At 45.9% G+C, this 14,788-nt stretch overlaps 8 protein-coding genes across 11 annotated transcripts; 2 read left to right on the plus strand and 6 right to left on the minus strand.

Annotated features, from left to right (window-relative positions):
* Positions 1-32: 32 nt before the first annotated feature.
* TERG_05970 (uncharacterized protein) lies at positions 33-398 on the minus strand (the record flags this gene model as incomplete). The annotated part of the gene is made up of 2 exons (XM_003234052.1): positions 33-95; positions 192-398. 2 exons carry the CDS (start codon positions 396-398, stop codon positions 33-35), a joined length of 270 nt encoding a protein of 89 aa, XP_003234100.1.
* Positions 399-988: 590 nt separating this feature from the next.
* TERG_05971 (ribonucleoside-diphosphate reductase small chain) lies at positions 989-4,283 on the minus strand. Of its 4 annotated transcripts, XM_003234053.2 has the most exons (4): positions 3,551-4,283; positions 3,218-3,475; positions 2,813-3,146; positions 989-2,755 (listed from the first exon to the last, which is right to left on the minus strand). In XM_003234053.2, the coding sequence occupies exons 1-4, from the start codon at positions 3,578-3,580 to the stop codon at positions 2,151-2,153; spliced, it is 1,227 nt and encodes a 408-aa protein (XP_003234101.1). In that variant the 5' UTR covers positions 3,581-4,283; the 3' UTR covers positions 989-2,150. The 4 variants fall into 4 exon arrangements, with proteins under 4 accessions (XP_003234101.1, XP_047606755.1, XP_047606753.1 ...); XM_047750075.1 differs by having other exon boundaries at positions 2,813-3,475; XM_047750073.1 differs by having other exon boundaries at positions 3,218-4,283.
* A 344-nt stretch (positions 4,284-4,627) lies between these two features.
* TERG_05972 (uncharacterized protein) lies at positions 4,628-5,818 on the minus strand (the record flags this gene model as incomplete). The annotated part of the gene is made up of 5 exons (XM_003234054.1): positions 4,628-4,720; positions 4,787-5,404; positions 5,470-5,599; positions 5,666-5,740; positions 5,802-5,818. The coding sequence occupies 5 exons, from the start codon at positions 5,816-5,818 to the stop codon at positions 4,628-4,630; spliced, it is 933 nt and encodes a 310-aa protein (XP_003234102.1).
* A 481-nt stretch (positions 5,819-6,299) lies between these two features.
* TERG_05973 (uncharacterized protein) lies at positions 6,300-7,508 on the plus strand (the record flags this gene model as incomplete). Its single annotated transcript, XM_003234055.1, has 3 exons — positions 6,300-6,377; positions 6,449-6,677; positions 6,727-7,508. The coding sequence occupies 3 exons, from the start codon at positions 6,300-6,302 to the stop codon at positions 7,506-7,508; spliced, it is 1,089 nt and encodes a 362-aa protein (XP_003234103.1).
* A 54-nt stretch (positions 7,509-7,562) lies between these two features.
* TERG_05974 (uncharacterized protein) lies at positions 7,563-9,317 on the minus strand (the record flags this gene model as incomplete). The annotated part of the gene is made up of 1 exon (XM_003234056.1): positions 7,563-9,317. One exon carries the CDS (start codon positions 9,315-9,317, stop codon positions 7,563-7,565), a length of 1,755 nt encoding a protein of 584 aa, XP_003234104.1.
* Positions 9,318-9,782: 465 nt separating this feature from the next.
* On the minus strand, positions 9,783-11,742 carry TERG_05975 (uncharacterized protein; the record flags this gene model as incomplete). The annotated part of the gene is made up of 7 exons (XM_003234057.1): positions 9,783-10,043; positions 10,096-10,706; positions 10,757-10,831; positions 10,882-10,922; positions 10,985-11,313; positions 11,397-11,591; positions 11,668-11,742. 7 exons carry the CDS (start codon positions 11,740-11,742, stop codon positions 9,783-9,785), a joined length of 1,587 nt encoding a protein of 528 aa, XP_003234105.1.
* Positions 11,743-12,185: 443 nt separating this feature from the next.
* TERG_05976 (uncharacterized protein) lies at positions 12,186-13,335 on the plus strand (the record flags this gene model as incomplete). The annotated part of the gene is made up of 2 exons (XM_047748527.1): positions 12,186-12,191; positions 12,298-13,335. 2 exons carry the CDS (start codon positions 12,186-12,188, stop codon positions 13,333-13,335), a joined length of 1,044 nt encoding a protein of 347 aa, XP_047604511.1.
* A 359-nt stretch (positions 13,336-13,694) lies between these two features.
* Positions 13,695-14,521, minus strand: TERG_05977 (uncharacterized protein; the record flags this gene model as incomplete). The annotated part of the gene is made up of 3 exons (XM_003234059.1): positions 13,695-14,103; positions 14,163-14,371; positions 14,447-14,521. The coding sequence occupies 3 exons, from the start codon at positions 14,519-14,521 to the stop codon at positions 13,695-13,697; spliced, it is 693 nt and encodes a 230-aa protein (XP_003234107.1).
* Between the last annotated feature and the right edge of the window lie 267 nt (positions 14,522-14,788).

The raw sequence follows: 14,788 nt of genomic DNA on the forward strand, positions 1-14,788 counted from the left end.
TGATTATCGGGGTACTGGCACCTGTGAGAAGATCACAGAAGCTGAGTGTTGGGATGGACTCGTAGGGTGCGCAAAGTGCCGGGCCAGGGAGACTCCTAAGTATAGCATTATCTGGCAATCGGACGATGTAACTCGCGACCACCTATCAATGTCATTTAAATGCCACCACTAATGTGGTTTATGAGACTTACGTTTCTCATAATATTCGGTCGCGACTGGAATCTTATTAATTCCAAACATATATCAGGGTTCATCAAAGTTAAACGTCCATCTTGAAGCCCAAAAACTCCCTTTGTACGTATCCATTCCGCTAGGTCTTCGAGGTCTTGTTTCTCGGTAGTTCCGTTGATAATAGTCGCATCAAGGCTCTCCTCTCGAAGGTACCAGTTTTCCGACATATTGGAGATGTAAATGTCTAATTTCTGCTAACTGAGGGGTCGTGGCTTTTGTCTGTTAGTTATGGAACATGGAGATGTACTTTACCATATTTTCCAGTTGCAAAAGTTCGCAAATTTATATGGAATTGAAGAAATGACTTCCGAGTAACGGACTCGATAGAGGGGTAAGTGTATTAGTCACCAGACCAGTGCCCCGCTATCAGGCGGACGCGTTAACGTGGTGTTGCTGGGACCAACGCGGATAACGGTGCTCGGCTTACATCATAGCTGATTGAACGATAATTAGCTACCTCTCGTAGTGTTGTTGTTATAATAGAAGGGAAATGATATTCACGGTTTCTGGCCCAGGCTGTTTCGAATTCTCTTCGAAAGCTATCCATTGTTTCAACAGTGGGCTTGCCATCCTTCGAAAGTTTTCCAACTTTTCCTCCTGCAACATACTCAAGAAACGCTTTGTATGTTTATATATCTAGTGGTATAATTGCTTATAGATGAAGCTAAGCGAACCTTAAGATAATTATTAGCATATACTTCTATATAGTTAATGAATTAAGAGTACAGACTGGTCAAACAGCAGTAATACTTTGGTATATAAATCCTCAGTATAAGGTAAAATAACTTTTTCCTTCTCGATATTATTATGATAGGTAAAGTTAATCGTATAAGTAAAATTAGATAGTGATGGAAAGGTTACCGCTACCATTATAATCCTTATCTCAGTTTGTAAAAGGAGGTTAGAGCAAGAAATAGATACAACACAAACGGAGAAATAGAAGAGAAAGGAGGTCGCGCGATATATCTTATAGAAATAATTACCCTGGTTATTAGGGAAATTGTGAGTGTGTCCCTATAGGACACTGCCTAAACCTAAGAAGGCAACATCGTGTAGATATGGGCCATGGCGAATACAGGTGAGCGTAGGTGAACGCAGATGAACGCAGATAAACACAGATAAATGCAGATAGAGTTCAGGTGTACTTCACCTGAATTCATACTGTTGATAACTAACCCAGGTACTAAAAAGCGGCAAGGACGCCTTCCTCCAGGAGGGTAAAAAAACGGGTGAGCACCGATCAACAACAGTCAGGATTCGCTAGTGGTCACCCACCCAACGACTAACCGACCGGCAAGTGGCTTATGTACAGCTGAGCGAACGGGAAGCTCTATTTTCCACTTCCTATGGTCGTATGTACTTTATGCATAGACGAGAGGATTGATACAGGACTATACACACAGAGGTTGAATCCATAAACTATTGACGGACATCATTTACACGTGGTAACTAGGACCACAGAGGTATTTGCACTAGAAAAGTAATACACTACCAGGGATCATAATCATAAACGTATTTGACGATATAACTAATTCGATACATGATACAGGACGAGAGCAGATGCTCGACTTGAGGTATAGATAGACAGGTGAAGTTTTGATAAGTAATATTTTTTATTATACGCATGACATTCACATTTCCAACCCATCCGAAGCGGACTTCCGCGTGTAAAACCATGGACATCCGCTTTGGATAACATACATAAGACATGAACCACATCCAAATAACGCCGAGCCTGCATGAACGTGAAGATGGGAGAGTAAGGAAAAAAAGTATTATGGCATCAGTATCAGATGCTTGGCAAGAGTGGGAAGGTTCGTATAAGGATATCTAGGAGTCGAAGAGAAGGGGTCATAGCACGGAAAGGGGAATCATTGATACAAAATGAGAAAGGAGAAAAGAGTAGAGGGTGATATAGTTTAGAAATCCTCGTCGAATCGGAAGGCTCCGCCGTTCTCGGGTTCTTCAGAAGAGTCCTCTTCCTTCTTGGTACTGGCCATGACACCAGCTTTCTGGTAATCTCCAACACGCTTCTCGAAGAAGTTGGTCTTGCCAGCGAGGGAGATATTGTCCATGAAGTCGAAGGGGTTGGTGGTGTTGTAGAACTTCTTGTTACCAAGAGCAACGAGAAGCCTATCGGCGACGAACTCAATGTACTGGCACATGAGCTTAGCATTCATGCCGAGAAGGGCACAGGGGAGGGCATCGGTCAAGAACTCCTGCTCGATGGTGACTGCTTCAGTGATGATGGCCTCAACAGCACTGGGGTCAGGACGATAGTTGAGGTGAGAGAACAGAAGGCAGGCAAAATCAGTGTGTAGGCCTTCGTCACGGGAGATGAGTTCGTTGGAGAAGGTGAGTCCGGGCATGAGACCACGCTTCTTCAGCCAGAAGATGGAGGCGAAGGAGCCGCTGAAGAAAATACCCTCGACGGCAGCAAAGGCAACAAGGCGCTGTGCGAATGTGGAATTCTTATCTTGGATCCATCGAATGGCCCAATCGGCCTTCTTGCGGATGCATGGAACTACATGTTATTAGCTCTTGCCTCCAAGGTTTGTGGAAGGTGGGCAGAGTAACATACTTGTGTCAATAGCTTCGAAAAGGTAGGTTCGTTGCTTCTGTTCCTTGATATAGGTGTCGATGAGGAGAGAGTATGTTTCGGAGTGAATATTCTCCATCATGATCTGGAAGCCATAGAAGCATCGAGCTTCCGGTACCTGGACTTCGTTGCTGAAACGTTCAAGGAGGTTCTCGTTAACGATGCCATCTGAGGCGGCGAAGAAGGCCAAGACGTGGGAGATGAAGAATCGTTCATCGTCATTGAGCCTGTTGTTCCAGTCGTGAATATCCTTAGAGAGGTCAATCTCTTCGGCAGTCCAGAAAGAAGCTTCAGCTTTCTTGTACATTTGCCAGATCTGATAAGATAACGCGTTAGTCCTCAGTAACACTTTAACACGTAACGCGACGGGTAAGATTCCTAGCATACCTCGCGGTATTTGATTGGGAAAAGAACAAAACGTTGAGGGTTCTCCTGAAGAAGAGGCTCCTCTGCCTCTAGCTCCTTGGGCGTCTTAGGCTTGACAACCTGGGTCTCAGCAGGCTTCGAGGCCTCAATCTCGACCTTCTTCAGCTCTGGCTCAGCAATATGCGAAGAGACAGGAGCATTCTCTTTGTCTGCGAGATCCAGCTTGAGAGGCTTGATGGGCGAGTCGTCCATCTTGAGCTTTTCCAGGGAGGAAGCAGTCTATATCAAGCCATAGCAAGGCGCGTCAGTAAACCACTTAAGCACGCGACTATAGAAGGGATATCAGCAGCATACCTGCTTCGAAGGAGTAGACTGAGTGGCCATTGTGACTGCTGGCGTGTTTTTCCCGAGTGGCTCAAGGGCAGACAAAAGAACGAAGCGTGGTTATTGGGGTGTTGTTGATGGGAGTTGGAGGAGTGGAAGAAAGAGGGTGAAAGCTTTCTCCTTCGCCTTCAAATACTTTTTCGCCTGGAGTCGCGCTAAATCACGCGATCACGCGCTGGAGCGCGATCGCTTAGTCATAATGCTATGTTTGCCATGTTTGCAAGACGCGTTATCTTATCTGATCGTAATCTCCGCTTTAAGCTCCATCAAAAGGTCGCGTTATCCCAGCCAGAGCTGCAGCCCAACATGCAAGACGCACACCAAGGCTCGCACCAAGATGCGCTAGCATGGGCGCCAGGAACAAGGCTGGGCCAGTCACAGAGGAGTAGCGATTGTTGACACCCCTTACTCACGTTTCCACCAGGCAGTTTCTACGTGTGAGTGGCTGATCAGACCTTGTTTACGCAGGATCCTCCTCTGGACGCGACTTGCTTTCGAAACTATCAACTGGCTTTCAGCATGGCAATCATAGCCTGGCGGTTCCGCCTTATCCGCAAGAGTCTGTTTCTGGTGCTGGGCTGTCGGATGCGGTTAGTTTTGGCTCCATTTATCGCCGTGTAATGGTGAGACATCAGACGATACGCCAGACTTTGCTGCCTTCATTATTTTTATATATCCGACATTTCGTCTTGCCTGAGGCCCAAAAACCACTTTGCCACAATTTCTACTTTGCAACGCGCCGTTCGCGTCCCGATATTGCGGGCGAATTTAAAATTATGTAGCTCGACCTGGCCCCCCTGCGTTCAGCTGCAGCTCTGTTGAGTATTAAAAGAGCAGACGACAACGTTCACGAAAGATCCATTATTGCCAGCAAAGTACTTCGTACCACTTTCCCCCTTTTTTCAGTCTTTATTCTCTAATACACTATTATTATTCCGTCTATATTGTTCTCCAAGAGATCTAGTTTGATGAAACGCTTGCCCGGAAGAAGCATACGGTCTATATATACATAACGGAAATGTGAATATACAGAAGTGATAAAACCACTTATATCCAAGCCTTCACGGATTCTGGTAGAAATGTATCTTCGGCTTTGCGCATGATCTTGGTACATTGTTCCATGAATGTAAGTGTCAAAACCTAGTTGAATGTCATGTTAGAATATATATAGCTTCAAGTGTGGGAAGTAGTATGCTAACGACCTACCGTATGAGGGACTACACGGGCCAGATGAGCCGAAACTCCCTTGTAAATGGCGAACAGACCTTCAGCCTTGATCGTTTTCTTGACACAGTCAAAGACGCCGTTGTAAAGGTTGCCGCTTTGGTTGTACATTCTGGACATAATAGTGTCGGGAGGGTGCATGGCAATACAAACAACGACACCACTGACAGCACTGCTGGTAAGGTGAAGTGGAAGCCCCTCTTCCATCCCGAGATGGCGTATCAAGTTTCGCTTGGCAAAAAAGTATGTAGGTAGTTGAACAGAGCTACCGAAACCAGTTCGGATCATGGAGGCCATGGCGCCACGGTATAGTCCCGGTACTCCTTCGCTAGCGAAGATCTTTCGTAACCCATCCGTCGAGCCTTTGTAATTGTGCTGTGTGCCAACTGGAAGAATTGGAGAGTAAGACTGCAGCCTTGTCTTAACTAGGAAAAACGGCGAGGCAACAGCAGCACCGATAACTCCCGAAGTAGCTCCGGAGAAAACGTTGATAGCCATTGACTGCGTTTTGGGGTCATCGTAGAAAGAGGTGGTGAGACTTTTGCGAATGGGTTCGTAAAAGGAAAGCCGACAACCGTTCAACAGAAGTTGGTATGTATACTGTATATACAGTTTTGAGTCAGCTACCGTATTGCTGCGGGTATATTTTTAAGTATAGCTCGTACCGCTGCGTCAAGACCACGGAGTAGACCTCGGGGGCCTTCGTTCCTTAGAATGACGGTGATTCCATGGAACACACCCTTATATTGCCTGGCAACATTGTTCTTTGCTTGTAGCTCTCCTTGCAATTGTAAGCTTTTCCGCCTTGTGTTAGCTTCCGCGGACTCCAACTAGCAATTGACACAACAGCCAGCGTATTACCGAATCTTGACAGTTTCAAAGCTGTGTGTCAGGGTGACGGCACCGCAAGCGGCCAGACCACCGGCAAGAAATGCTCTATAATTAAAGAGAAGATAAGCTAGTGGCATCAAACGTTGATTCTTGATAACAGACCTACCCGGTAGCGGTGGACATCGTTGTTCCTTACACCCGGTATCTTCGTTCTCACGGGGAAATTGGATAAAAAATACGGGGAGATTGAGCGGAGAGGGTCTTCAAATGGGAATAATAAAGGCAAGTTATTAGCAAACAGTCCGCAGAGACATCGACATAGTTCCTTATTCCGCTCAATGGCAATGTCAACGGGTAAGCAGAGAAAAGTGCCTGGGTCTGAAGGACAAGACGACGGGAATGTCAATACTTTAATTTCGGCCTTCTCAATTGAAAATTCCAGCGTATCAGATTGTATTAATAATAAAGTTTTATGGGGCTGTTTCGGAATATGGATAAATATTAATCCCCAATTACATAATCATATTTTTCAGTTCAGCATGAATTCTATCAAACTCAAACTTCCATCAAGCTATCAAAACACGAAAGCAGCAAAATACCAAACGGAAGCACTAATAGTTTGCGTGCTAGCTTTGGCTGCGCAGATATTGCAGACGTGCTGAATATGACGGATACAACAGCAACACCCGCACAGCCGGTAGAGAAGGTATCCGATGTGATTAAAAATTATAGACCCACGAAGGTAAGTTAATAGCTACGGCAAGCATTGGGGTAGTTCGCACACAGCTAACAATTGACGGTTTTTCCTTCCAGGCATTCAGGGGAAATCCAAAGGCTGATAAGCAGGTTAATGTAACTTCGTTAGATTTCGACGATCAGGGGGATTATCTAGTTGCGTCCGGCGAGGATGAAATGATCCAAGTTTTCGACGTAAAGGAGGGGAAATCCACAAAGACTGTTCCCAGCAAGAAATACGGCGTACATCTTGCTAGATTCACTCATCACTCACGGCAGATTCTTCATGCTAGTACAAAGCTTGATGGTGTGTACTCCATGCTTTTGTCCTGAATTGGTGTGCTGATGGAAGGTAGATTCACTCCGGCTGCTCGATCTTCACAACGAAAGCTACCTTCGGTATTTCACCGGCCATACAGATAAAGTGGTTTCCCTCGCGGTATCTCCAGGGACCGACGCATTTCTATCCTGCTCGAAAGATGATACCGTTGCTTTTTGGGATCTTAATTCCAGGAATGCTCAGGGTAAACTTAAGTTGGCTACTCCGTACCTTGCGGCTTTCGATCCCTCCGGAAGTGTTATTGCCATCGCTTCACAATCCACTTCTTTTGTTCTACTCTATGATTTCCGGAACTATGACAAGGCGCCGTTTGCATCCTTTGATCTCTCCCCTCTTGAAGACCGATATACCCCAACAACTAAAGGACGTGCCTGGACACGCCTGGAATTCTCAAACGACGGGAAAAGCTTGTTAATCGGAACTGACTATCACGGCCATTTCGTTCTTGATGCTTTTGAGGGCAATCTTAAGGCATTTTTGGTTGGGAAGCATGGACCAACAGGCCGGGCTGCGCCAGTTTCTACCACTGGGAAGCCTCCCGGCCAGGGTGATGTGTGTCTCACTCCTGATGGCAGATATGCAATAGGAGGCGCAGGAGAGCAGCCAGATACCTTGGTCTGGGATCTACATCAACCTCCAGATGCGAAATTTTTTCTTGAACCAATGACCCGCTTACCTTACTATCGATCACGCACTACGCTAGTCCAGGCGAACCCTCGATTCAACATGTTTGCAACTGCGGATAAGGAAATTGTTTTCTGGCTTCCAGAGGACTCTACCAAGATGGCTGAAAAATGAAATATGTGTGGCATAATTGGTCATATATTGCTGTCTAGAACGTTACCAATACGTCTATATGGCTCTGCTGCTATCTTTACCAATCAGACTGCGAGCGGTATCACACACCCACACAGTCGGACCGCAGACCTCATCATCATCTCCGCGCTCCTCCTCGACCCAGGTCTCGATCTGTTTTACCACGGTTCGGTTACTTGATATAGTTGTTAACCCGGCAGCCCATCCATATAAAAACACACTCCGGTTGATATCGCTCAATTTTTGCGCAATTTTGCGTGCAATAGATGGAAGAGAGCCCTCTTTCCAACCACGGTCGATGTCACCCTGGGCGTCCACCACTTTGATGGGGAGTTTCCATTCTAACGGGATGGTATAATCGGACAGCTTTTGAAACTTAGATATGAGGGCCTCTCTATCTGGAACATCGTCTGCCTCCCCCATTAGCAGCCTAGTACGCTCCTTTTCTCTGGGCGTCCCTATTGTGTCCACAATCTCTCTCATTCTTTTAGCTGCCCTTGTTGTGCAGACGAGGTTCCTGTCTCCCGCAGCAGGCCAGAGCTCAGACAACAGTAGAGGTTTCTCTGCTTCAAGTTCGATCTGACGGTTAATTGCTGGGTGGTATGAGGACATGCACCTGAGATCTCGTACGTGAGAGAGATCGGACACAAATGCCAACAATAAAGTGCAATCCACGTTCAAGGTTGACGTCATCGGTGGGAAAGGGCTCGGAAGAAGAGAAGAAAACATGGAGCCTGCATCATCAATAGTGTTGTTGACAGATCCGCTCCTATTTACCATGAAGTCAAGACGAGAGGTCTCAGCGGTAGCGCATTCGACAGTAACACCAACCATACGGACTTTACGAATAACCTTATCAATTTCCGCAATTTGTCCTTCCACAATTTTAGGCAGGACCAGCCTGACACGGGGATGCTTATACCTGACCCGGATCTCTGCGGCAGCTTTCTTCATGTCAACAGCCAGCTTTAGCAATTCAATCATGTCATCTTCGTCTTCACTATCATAGTCGTTCATGCCAGATATCGATGCGGTATTACTCCTTTCATTATCCTCTGAGTCTGAATTTAATCCGATCTCCCATCCCTGTTTTGCAAGGTCAAATAGCAGTCTATTCGGTGTGACGGTGGATACTTTAACCCACTCCTGGCCATTATCAGCTACAATGTCAATTAAAACACCTCGCTTGCTCATTTTAGGAACGGTTTCTTCCACCCCTGGCTTGGAGTTGGGTTTAATTTTTAGATCATCAATGCCCACTTCTAGGTCTTTATAACCCCCCTGCATACAATGTCCTTTCATAGGTTTGTAGAAGTAAAACTTCTTGTTGAGAGATATAAGCCCGGTGCAGGTTGTTTTTGCGGTTCTCCAAACGTTGGCGTAAAATGGGAAATTAGACGACCGCAACGAATGCACCACTTTTAATTCAGCTTGGCCTAGATATTCTTCATCGCTATCCTCAACGTCCTTTTCGTAACACCTGTTTTGCTCTTGTGCCCTAATATCCGCCCTTTGCTGCGGAGTTCCGGCGGCATCCTCCGAGTCTTCGGCAGCAGCCTCTTCAGCCCTTGCAGCCAGTCTTTGCAGTGACTTCAGCTCTGACTGAACGATGGATTTGAATTGCCGTAGCTCAACCAGATTTGGCTTCCCTAGAGTCGCAAGATATGACTGAAATGCGGAGATCTCAGAAAGTAATTTGTTGCATTCTTCAAGCAAAGATGATGCCAATTCCTGACTGGTTTGCGTACGACTTTTCGGGTGCGGTTTCAAGGCTATCGAAGTATTCTCCATACTAACAATGACAATAGGCAAAGATATATATATAAAGAAAGTGGAAGGGAGAAAAACTAGAAGCAGTTCTGCAAGGAGGGAAAGATATTAGGAATGGGCTGCGAGGGAAATTGACATCGGTTGCATAGAAGTTCCTTTTCCATGGTCACGTGGTGATAAGCAGCAATAAGTGGATCAATGTTTGAAGATAACTAACATGCGAGCAGAGCCTCCTTAGTTATATCAATTCCTTAAATAATGATGGTACAAAACGAACAGAAAGCAAAATAAGGGAACGCAAAGATGATACGCAAATAAGAGATGCAGCCTAGTAATTGAAAATACAAGAAGGAAAGTAGAAAATCAGGGGGCTCGTAGGGGATAAAATGTAAGAACAAAATACCTCCCTAGATTTCTCCCAAAGTACCGTGGCATCCATCGTACATTGGTATTAAAAAAGACATAGATACTGCTTTAAGTATCCTCTTAGTCATCTTTGCGTATCAGCTTCTTCCTATCGGTTGAGTTCCTCGGAGACACATCGTCATCAGACCATCTGTCCATGTCTTCTCCAACGGCGAATATAGTCTCACCATCCAGGGAATGGCGCGCTTGAGAGCCGTTATTTGCCTTTGTACCGGCGGGAGACCTGCTGTTGCCACGCCCGCTTGGATTCTCAACAGCATCTTCCTCATCCAACGAGCTGGTAACGGAGCGGATTTCAAAGCCGTCATCGTCTTGGGCAAGCTGCAGAGGGCATTAGCAGACGACACAAATTAGAACGGGTATATAAACTTACCTCGTCACTCATAGCGAACCGTTTATTGTTTGCAGTGGGCCTCCATAGGTATGATATGTATGCAATGTTGAACAGATAAACAATGTTAAGCCAACCATCCAAAACAAACCATCTGCTCTTCCACTGGGCAGGAATCAAATCAGACACATTTGTGCTGGCAAAAACAAACGAGTTGATGAAGAAGAATGCAAAGATAACGATTATGCTACCCAGAAGGCACCACCAAAGTTTCTTATACATCATTGCCTTCACATGCTGCTTCCTGCTGACGAGGTCCTTCATGGTAGCACTCAGGGAGTTAAGGGTCCAGACGTAGAATGCGGTCAGTGAGCCTGCGAGCGGAAGAACAACTAGAAGTACTAGTGGGCCGGCGCTATCTGGAGTAATAGAGAGACTGGCAACAGAATAGATGACTCCAAAGACGAAGTGAGTAATGGCGAGAATACGGACGTAAATCATGGTTCGACCGAGGGAGGGTTTCACAACTCCATAACCCATGCAAACAATGAGCAGTAGAAAAAACGAGAATGAGTTACGTCCAGCGCTTAAGATAGACACAATGACCATTAGAACCTTGCAAACGGCATTCGCACCGTATCGGTTTTGGTAATCTAACCAAGTAAGTATTAATGAGCGCAGTTGGGGATGGATTTGTGCATACCGTAGAAACCCCATGTGATAAGTTGCTCGACAACCAAGAATACGATAATGGCAGTGATGTAATTTTGCACAGGTACTATTGACATAGTTAGAACAAGGTCAGGAAGAAAGGCACAGCTTACTCACGGATATCATGGCGGTGCTGGGCATAGAGGAACCCCCAGAATCTAAGCAAGATGTGTTAAAACAGGACGCAAATGTGAACTTCGTAATAGCCAGAAAAACATACACTCCCATCAGAGCATATAGTATAGTCAATCCACCGTAAAATGCCAATTTTGGAACCTGCGTAGCTGGTAGTTCTCCGTAGGCGTTTCTGAAGGTTACAACTCCTTCATATTCCATGTCCGTAAAGGGATAAGTAGTAACGCAATAGAATCCAGTCTTCGATACCGGGTATTTTATTGGCTTGGGATCGGTCATATTTATGGCAAGGGAAATGAGAGGGGACTTTGCTTTCTCGGTGGCGTTTGGTGCGAGGATAAAGGAGCCGATTTCCTTTTCGGTGCAGAGCTTCGCTTCAACACTCGGGGGCCCGCATATCAGCTTTTTTTGTATCTATTTTAGTTAGTTACGGGATCTAAGATAGAACACAACGCCTATAATAAAGGGGAGTTTTCTTTTGAACAGGATAGGAATACCGATCCGTCCTTCGCTGTCAAGTCACGTCCAATCAAAGATTCATCTTTCCATTCGAATATAGCCAAGCTCATAATCGGGTCCTTCTTATCCTTAACGGCCTCCATCTTCAGCAAGATGAACGGGTTGATATCACCGCCCCAAGACTTTTTCCCGTACATTCCAGAGCATTGTTGGCGGTTGACATTATCCTGTTTCTGAGGATGGAATCGTCAGCTCGATAGTTAAATCTAATGACGGAGCCATTCTCATATGGCTACATTGATTTCTAACCAGTTTAACATCATTTGCAAACACGCCAGTTGCAAGTAAGGCACCTAGCCAAAAGGCACTCTGCTGCCACCGCATGATTCCGGCTCACGATGCTCTCGATTAATTTCCAGCAGCAATGGTCAGAAAAACGCCCTTGAACCCGTCAAGGGCTTGAATATCGAATATAAGTCAGGCGAGATAATCTCCTGTCCTCGACACAATGCTCATCATGCGACGTGCGATGGGTAGGTTCAGTTGGAACGGCAAATGCTGAAGCCTTTCGAAGGTGACAACTTTTAAAGCTTTAAACGTTGCGATGGCTTGGGCAAAAGGAGTATGACGTAAGCAGGAACCTCGGAATAACACTCATAGTTTGAACTCTAAAAGTTTTCTGATAGACGATGACATTTCTTTGACAAGAGGTTGAAGATAGGACAGCTTTTTATTATTTTTATAACAGTACCCTTAGGGACTAACATGGATAGGTGTGTTGACTGCAAGAGGGAGCCGGCGTGTCTGGCTACTCGAAAACGCCACTTATGCCGGTAGGTGTTCAACTACATCTTCCACGGGCTCGCGGGGAGATAGCTAACGAGTGTCACAATCTCACCGTGAAAAAGGGAATGTTTTATTAAATTTATTCATACAAAGGCTCGGAAAAGAATGGATAAATATAAGGACGGGCCAAAAGGCAAGACGCCGACCCTTCTTTTACCGCTGTCGTTTGGAGTCTCGTCACTATCGCTGCTCCATTTACTCGATGACCAACTCGCACACCATCGAGGGAACGAATATAAACGAGTTCCCTACAAGCTCCATATCCTCTCTGTGCAGTCGCCTTCCTTGGATGTGCCTGAAAGGGCAGAGACCACTAGACTAGGGCTTTTGAGGTCTGCCTTTCCGGAGCACACCTTTACGGAGATTCCTTTCCATTCTATATTCCGCTATGACGAGAATGTGGCGGAGTTCATGCTGCAACATCCTACTGGTAGTGACATAAATGATACATCGATATCAGACGAGGATCGGCTTGAGGCATTCCGTTCTTCACTTTCCACAATGACCTCTCGAGCGGACTTTGATAATGTACTGCTGAGAAAGTTGGTTCTTGCCTTTGCCAATTCTGAAGGCTGTGATGGTGTCCTCTGGGGTGATTCAGACACTCGACTTGCGGCAAAAACACTAGCAGGAGTTGCAAATGGTAGGGGAACTGCCTTGCCTTGGGAAGTATGTGACGGCCCTACTCCGTGGGGAGTGCATTTCACATTTCCTGTCAGAGATATCTTCAAGTCGGAGCTAGTACAGTATGCGTCTGTTCGGTTCCCCGATCTGCTCTCAAAGATAGGGTTAAAGGATCCCAAAGTTTTCAACGAACAGGCAACAAAGAACATGTCTATCAGCGAGTTGATGACACAGTACGTTGAACAGCAGGGGGAGAAATACCCAGGTGTCATGGCGAACATTGTGCGGACAATCGATAAGCTCCAGCCGTCGCAATTACATCCCGGGCTACAATGTGTTTACTGTGGAGTACCATTAGAATCGGCACAGATGGATCCCTCGACTCTCAGCATTCTTGAAGAGCGCGATCTCACAAGTGATAAAGAAGTGAAAAGCAAACCTACCTGTTATGGCTGCGCAAGGACCTTTCTTGATTTCAAACTCCCCACTCCTTCATCCAATAGCTGAAATTGACACACAGCACAGGGTTATGATGCGGATGTTTGCCTACCAGAATCGCAGGTAACGCGTCCCAAGGACAGGTCCGTACGCAATGGAGTGCTAGAAGGTGGCATAGCCCTAATGACCTTGGTTAAGCATTAAACTGAGGTCTCAGATTGCATGTCTAATCATGAGGAAACCTATGGGTAGAGTGCTAAATCCAAGCTCTCAGTGCCTAATATAAGGTACTTCATCAAAAATGAACATATTAAAGGTTGTATAGGTGGTATCTCAAAATAAAGAAGGGCATGCTTGCGAAAAGAAAAAAAAGCCTAAAAAGAAACAGAATATACCGCGGCAAAACTCAGCGAAGAAGAAGTTTCTCTCTATCGACGATGGGACCGTGATGTGTTTGATCGTCGGTTTTCCCTGGGTAACCTTGTAGGCGAAGGCCTCTGAGGTTCATCATGATGCATTGTTGGCTCGGTATTGTTGCGACGCATTGACGGTCTTCGGCCACCTGAAGTAACGACCGTTCGGTTTCCCTCTTCCAGCCGTGCCAAGTTATTTTGTCCCTTTTCTTTCAGATAGCTCTCCAACAATACAGCATTTCGGGTATTGCATTTATATAGAGCATCTAGGAGGTCGCCGAGAAAGGGGATTAATCCAACAACGAAATCAAAAAAGACATTGAACACCATTTGCAATTGAAGGCTTGTAGGAAGGCCGCCCTCGACCTGTCTGCATGTCATGACAACCATCAGGGCAAAGAGGGCATCGACAACGTCTCCGAATCTTCGTTGCCAATCACAACGTCAGCAATATACTAGGAAAGAGGGAGGGGGGCTCCTTACGCAGGCACGAGACCGATCACACTTCCCCATCCAAACCGTATGCCGCAAAAGTTGCATAGAGAGAGGTCCAGTCTGTATGCTCGTCTTTTGACTTTTGTGAGTATCTTTGCATCATGAGTGGATATGCCTTCGGGGGCAGCTCTGCGGCGCTTTTTCATCTTCTGCTGCCCAAACATGTTTGTAGCTGGGACACTTTCGAAGTAAGGATCCTATAGTGAAGAAAGGTCTCTGGTTAGCATATCTGCGCTCCATGGTTAGACAGCGAACGAATGAAGCCAACTTACCTCCTTGCCAAAGTGATTTTCAGCAGACTCTTTCAGCACCTTCTTCGACAGTGCTCCGATGATATAGGATGCCATGGTGACTGAATTCTGATGCTGGAAGCGGAAAGGGGGTCACGATTGGTAGAATATGGGATTTCTGAAATCGCAATGAGAAGATATGGAGGGTGAGATTAAATCGGGGGAAAGGGAATATATACGTAAAATAGAAATAAAAGAATAGGAATACACGAAATGAAAGGAAATAAGTTAACGAGCGAACTGAGTATAATGGCACGGTGTTTGAGACTGCTTTCAGCGGCTAGCTTGGTGAATGCGACCGGTCAATCCCTTCGTTAGCGCCCC

Source organism: Trichophyton rubrum (genome assembly GCF_000151425.1).
Source record: "Trichophyton rubrum CBS 118892 genomic scaffold supercont2.6, whole genome shotgun sequence".
Lineage (NCBI taxonomy): Eukaryota > Fungi > Ascomycota > Eurotiomycetes > Onygenales > Arthrodermataceae > Trichophyton > Trichophyton rubrum.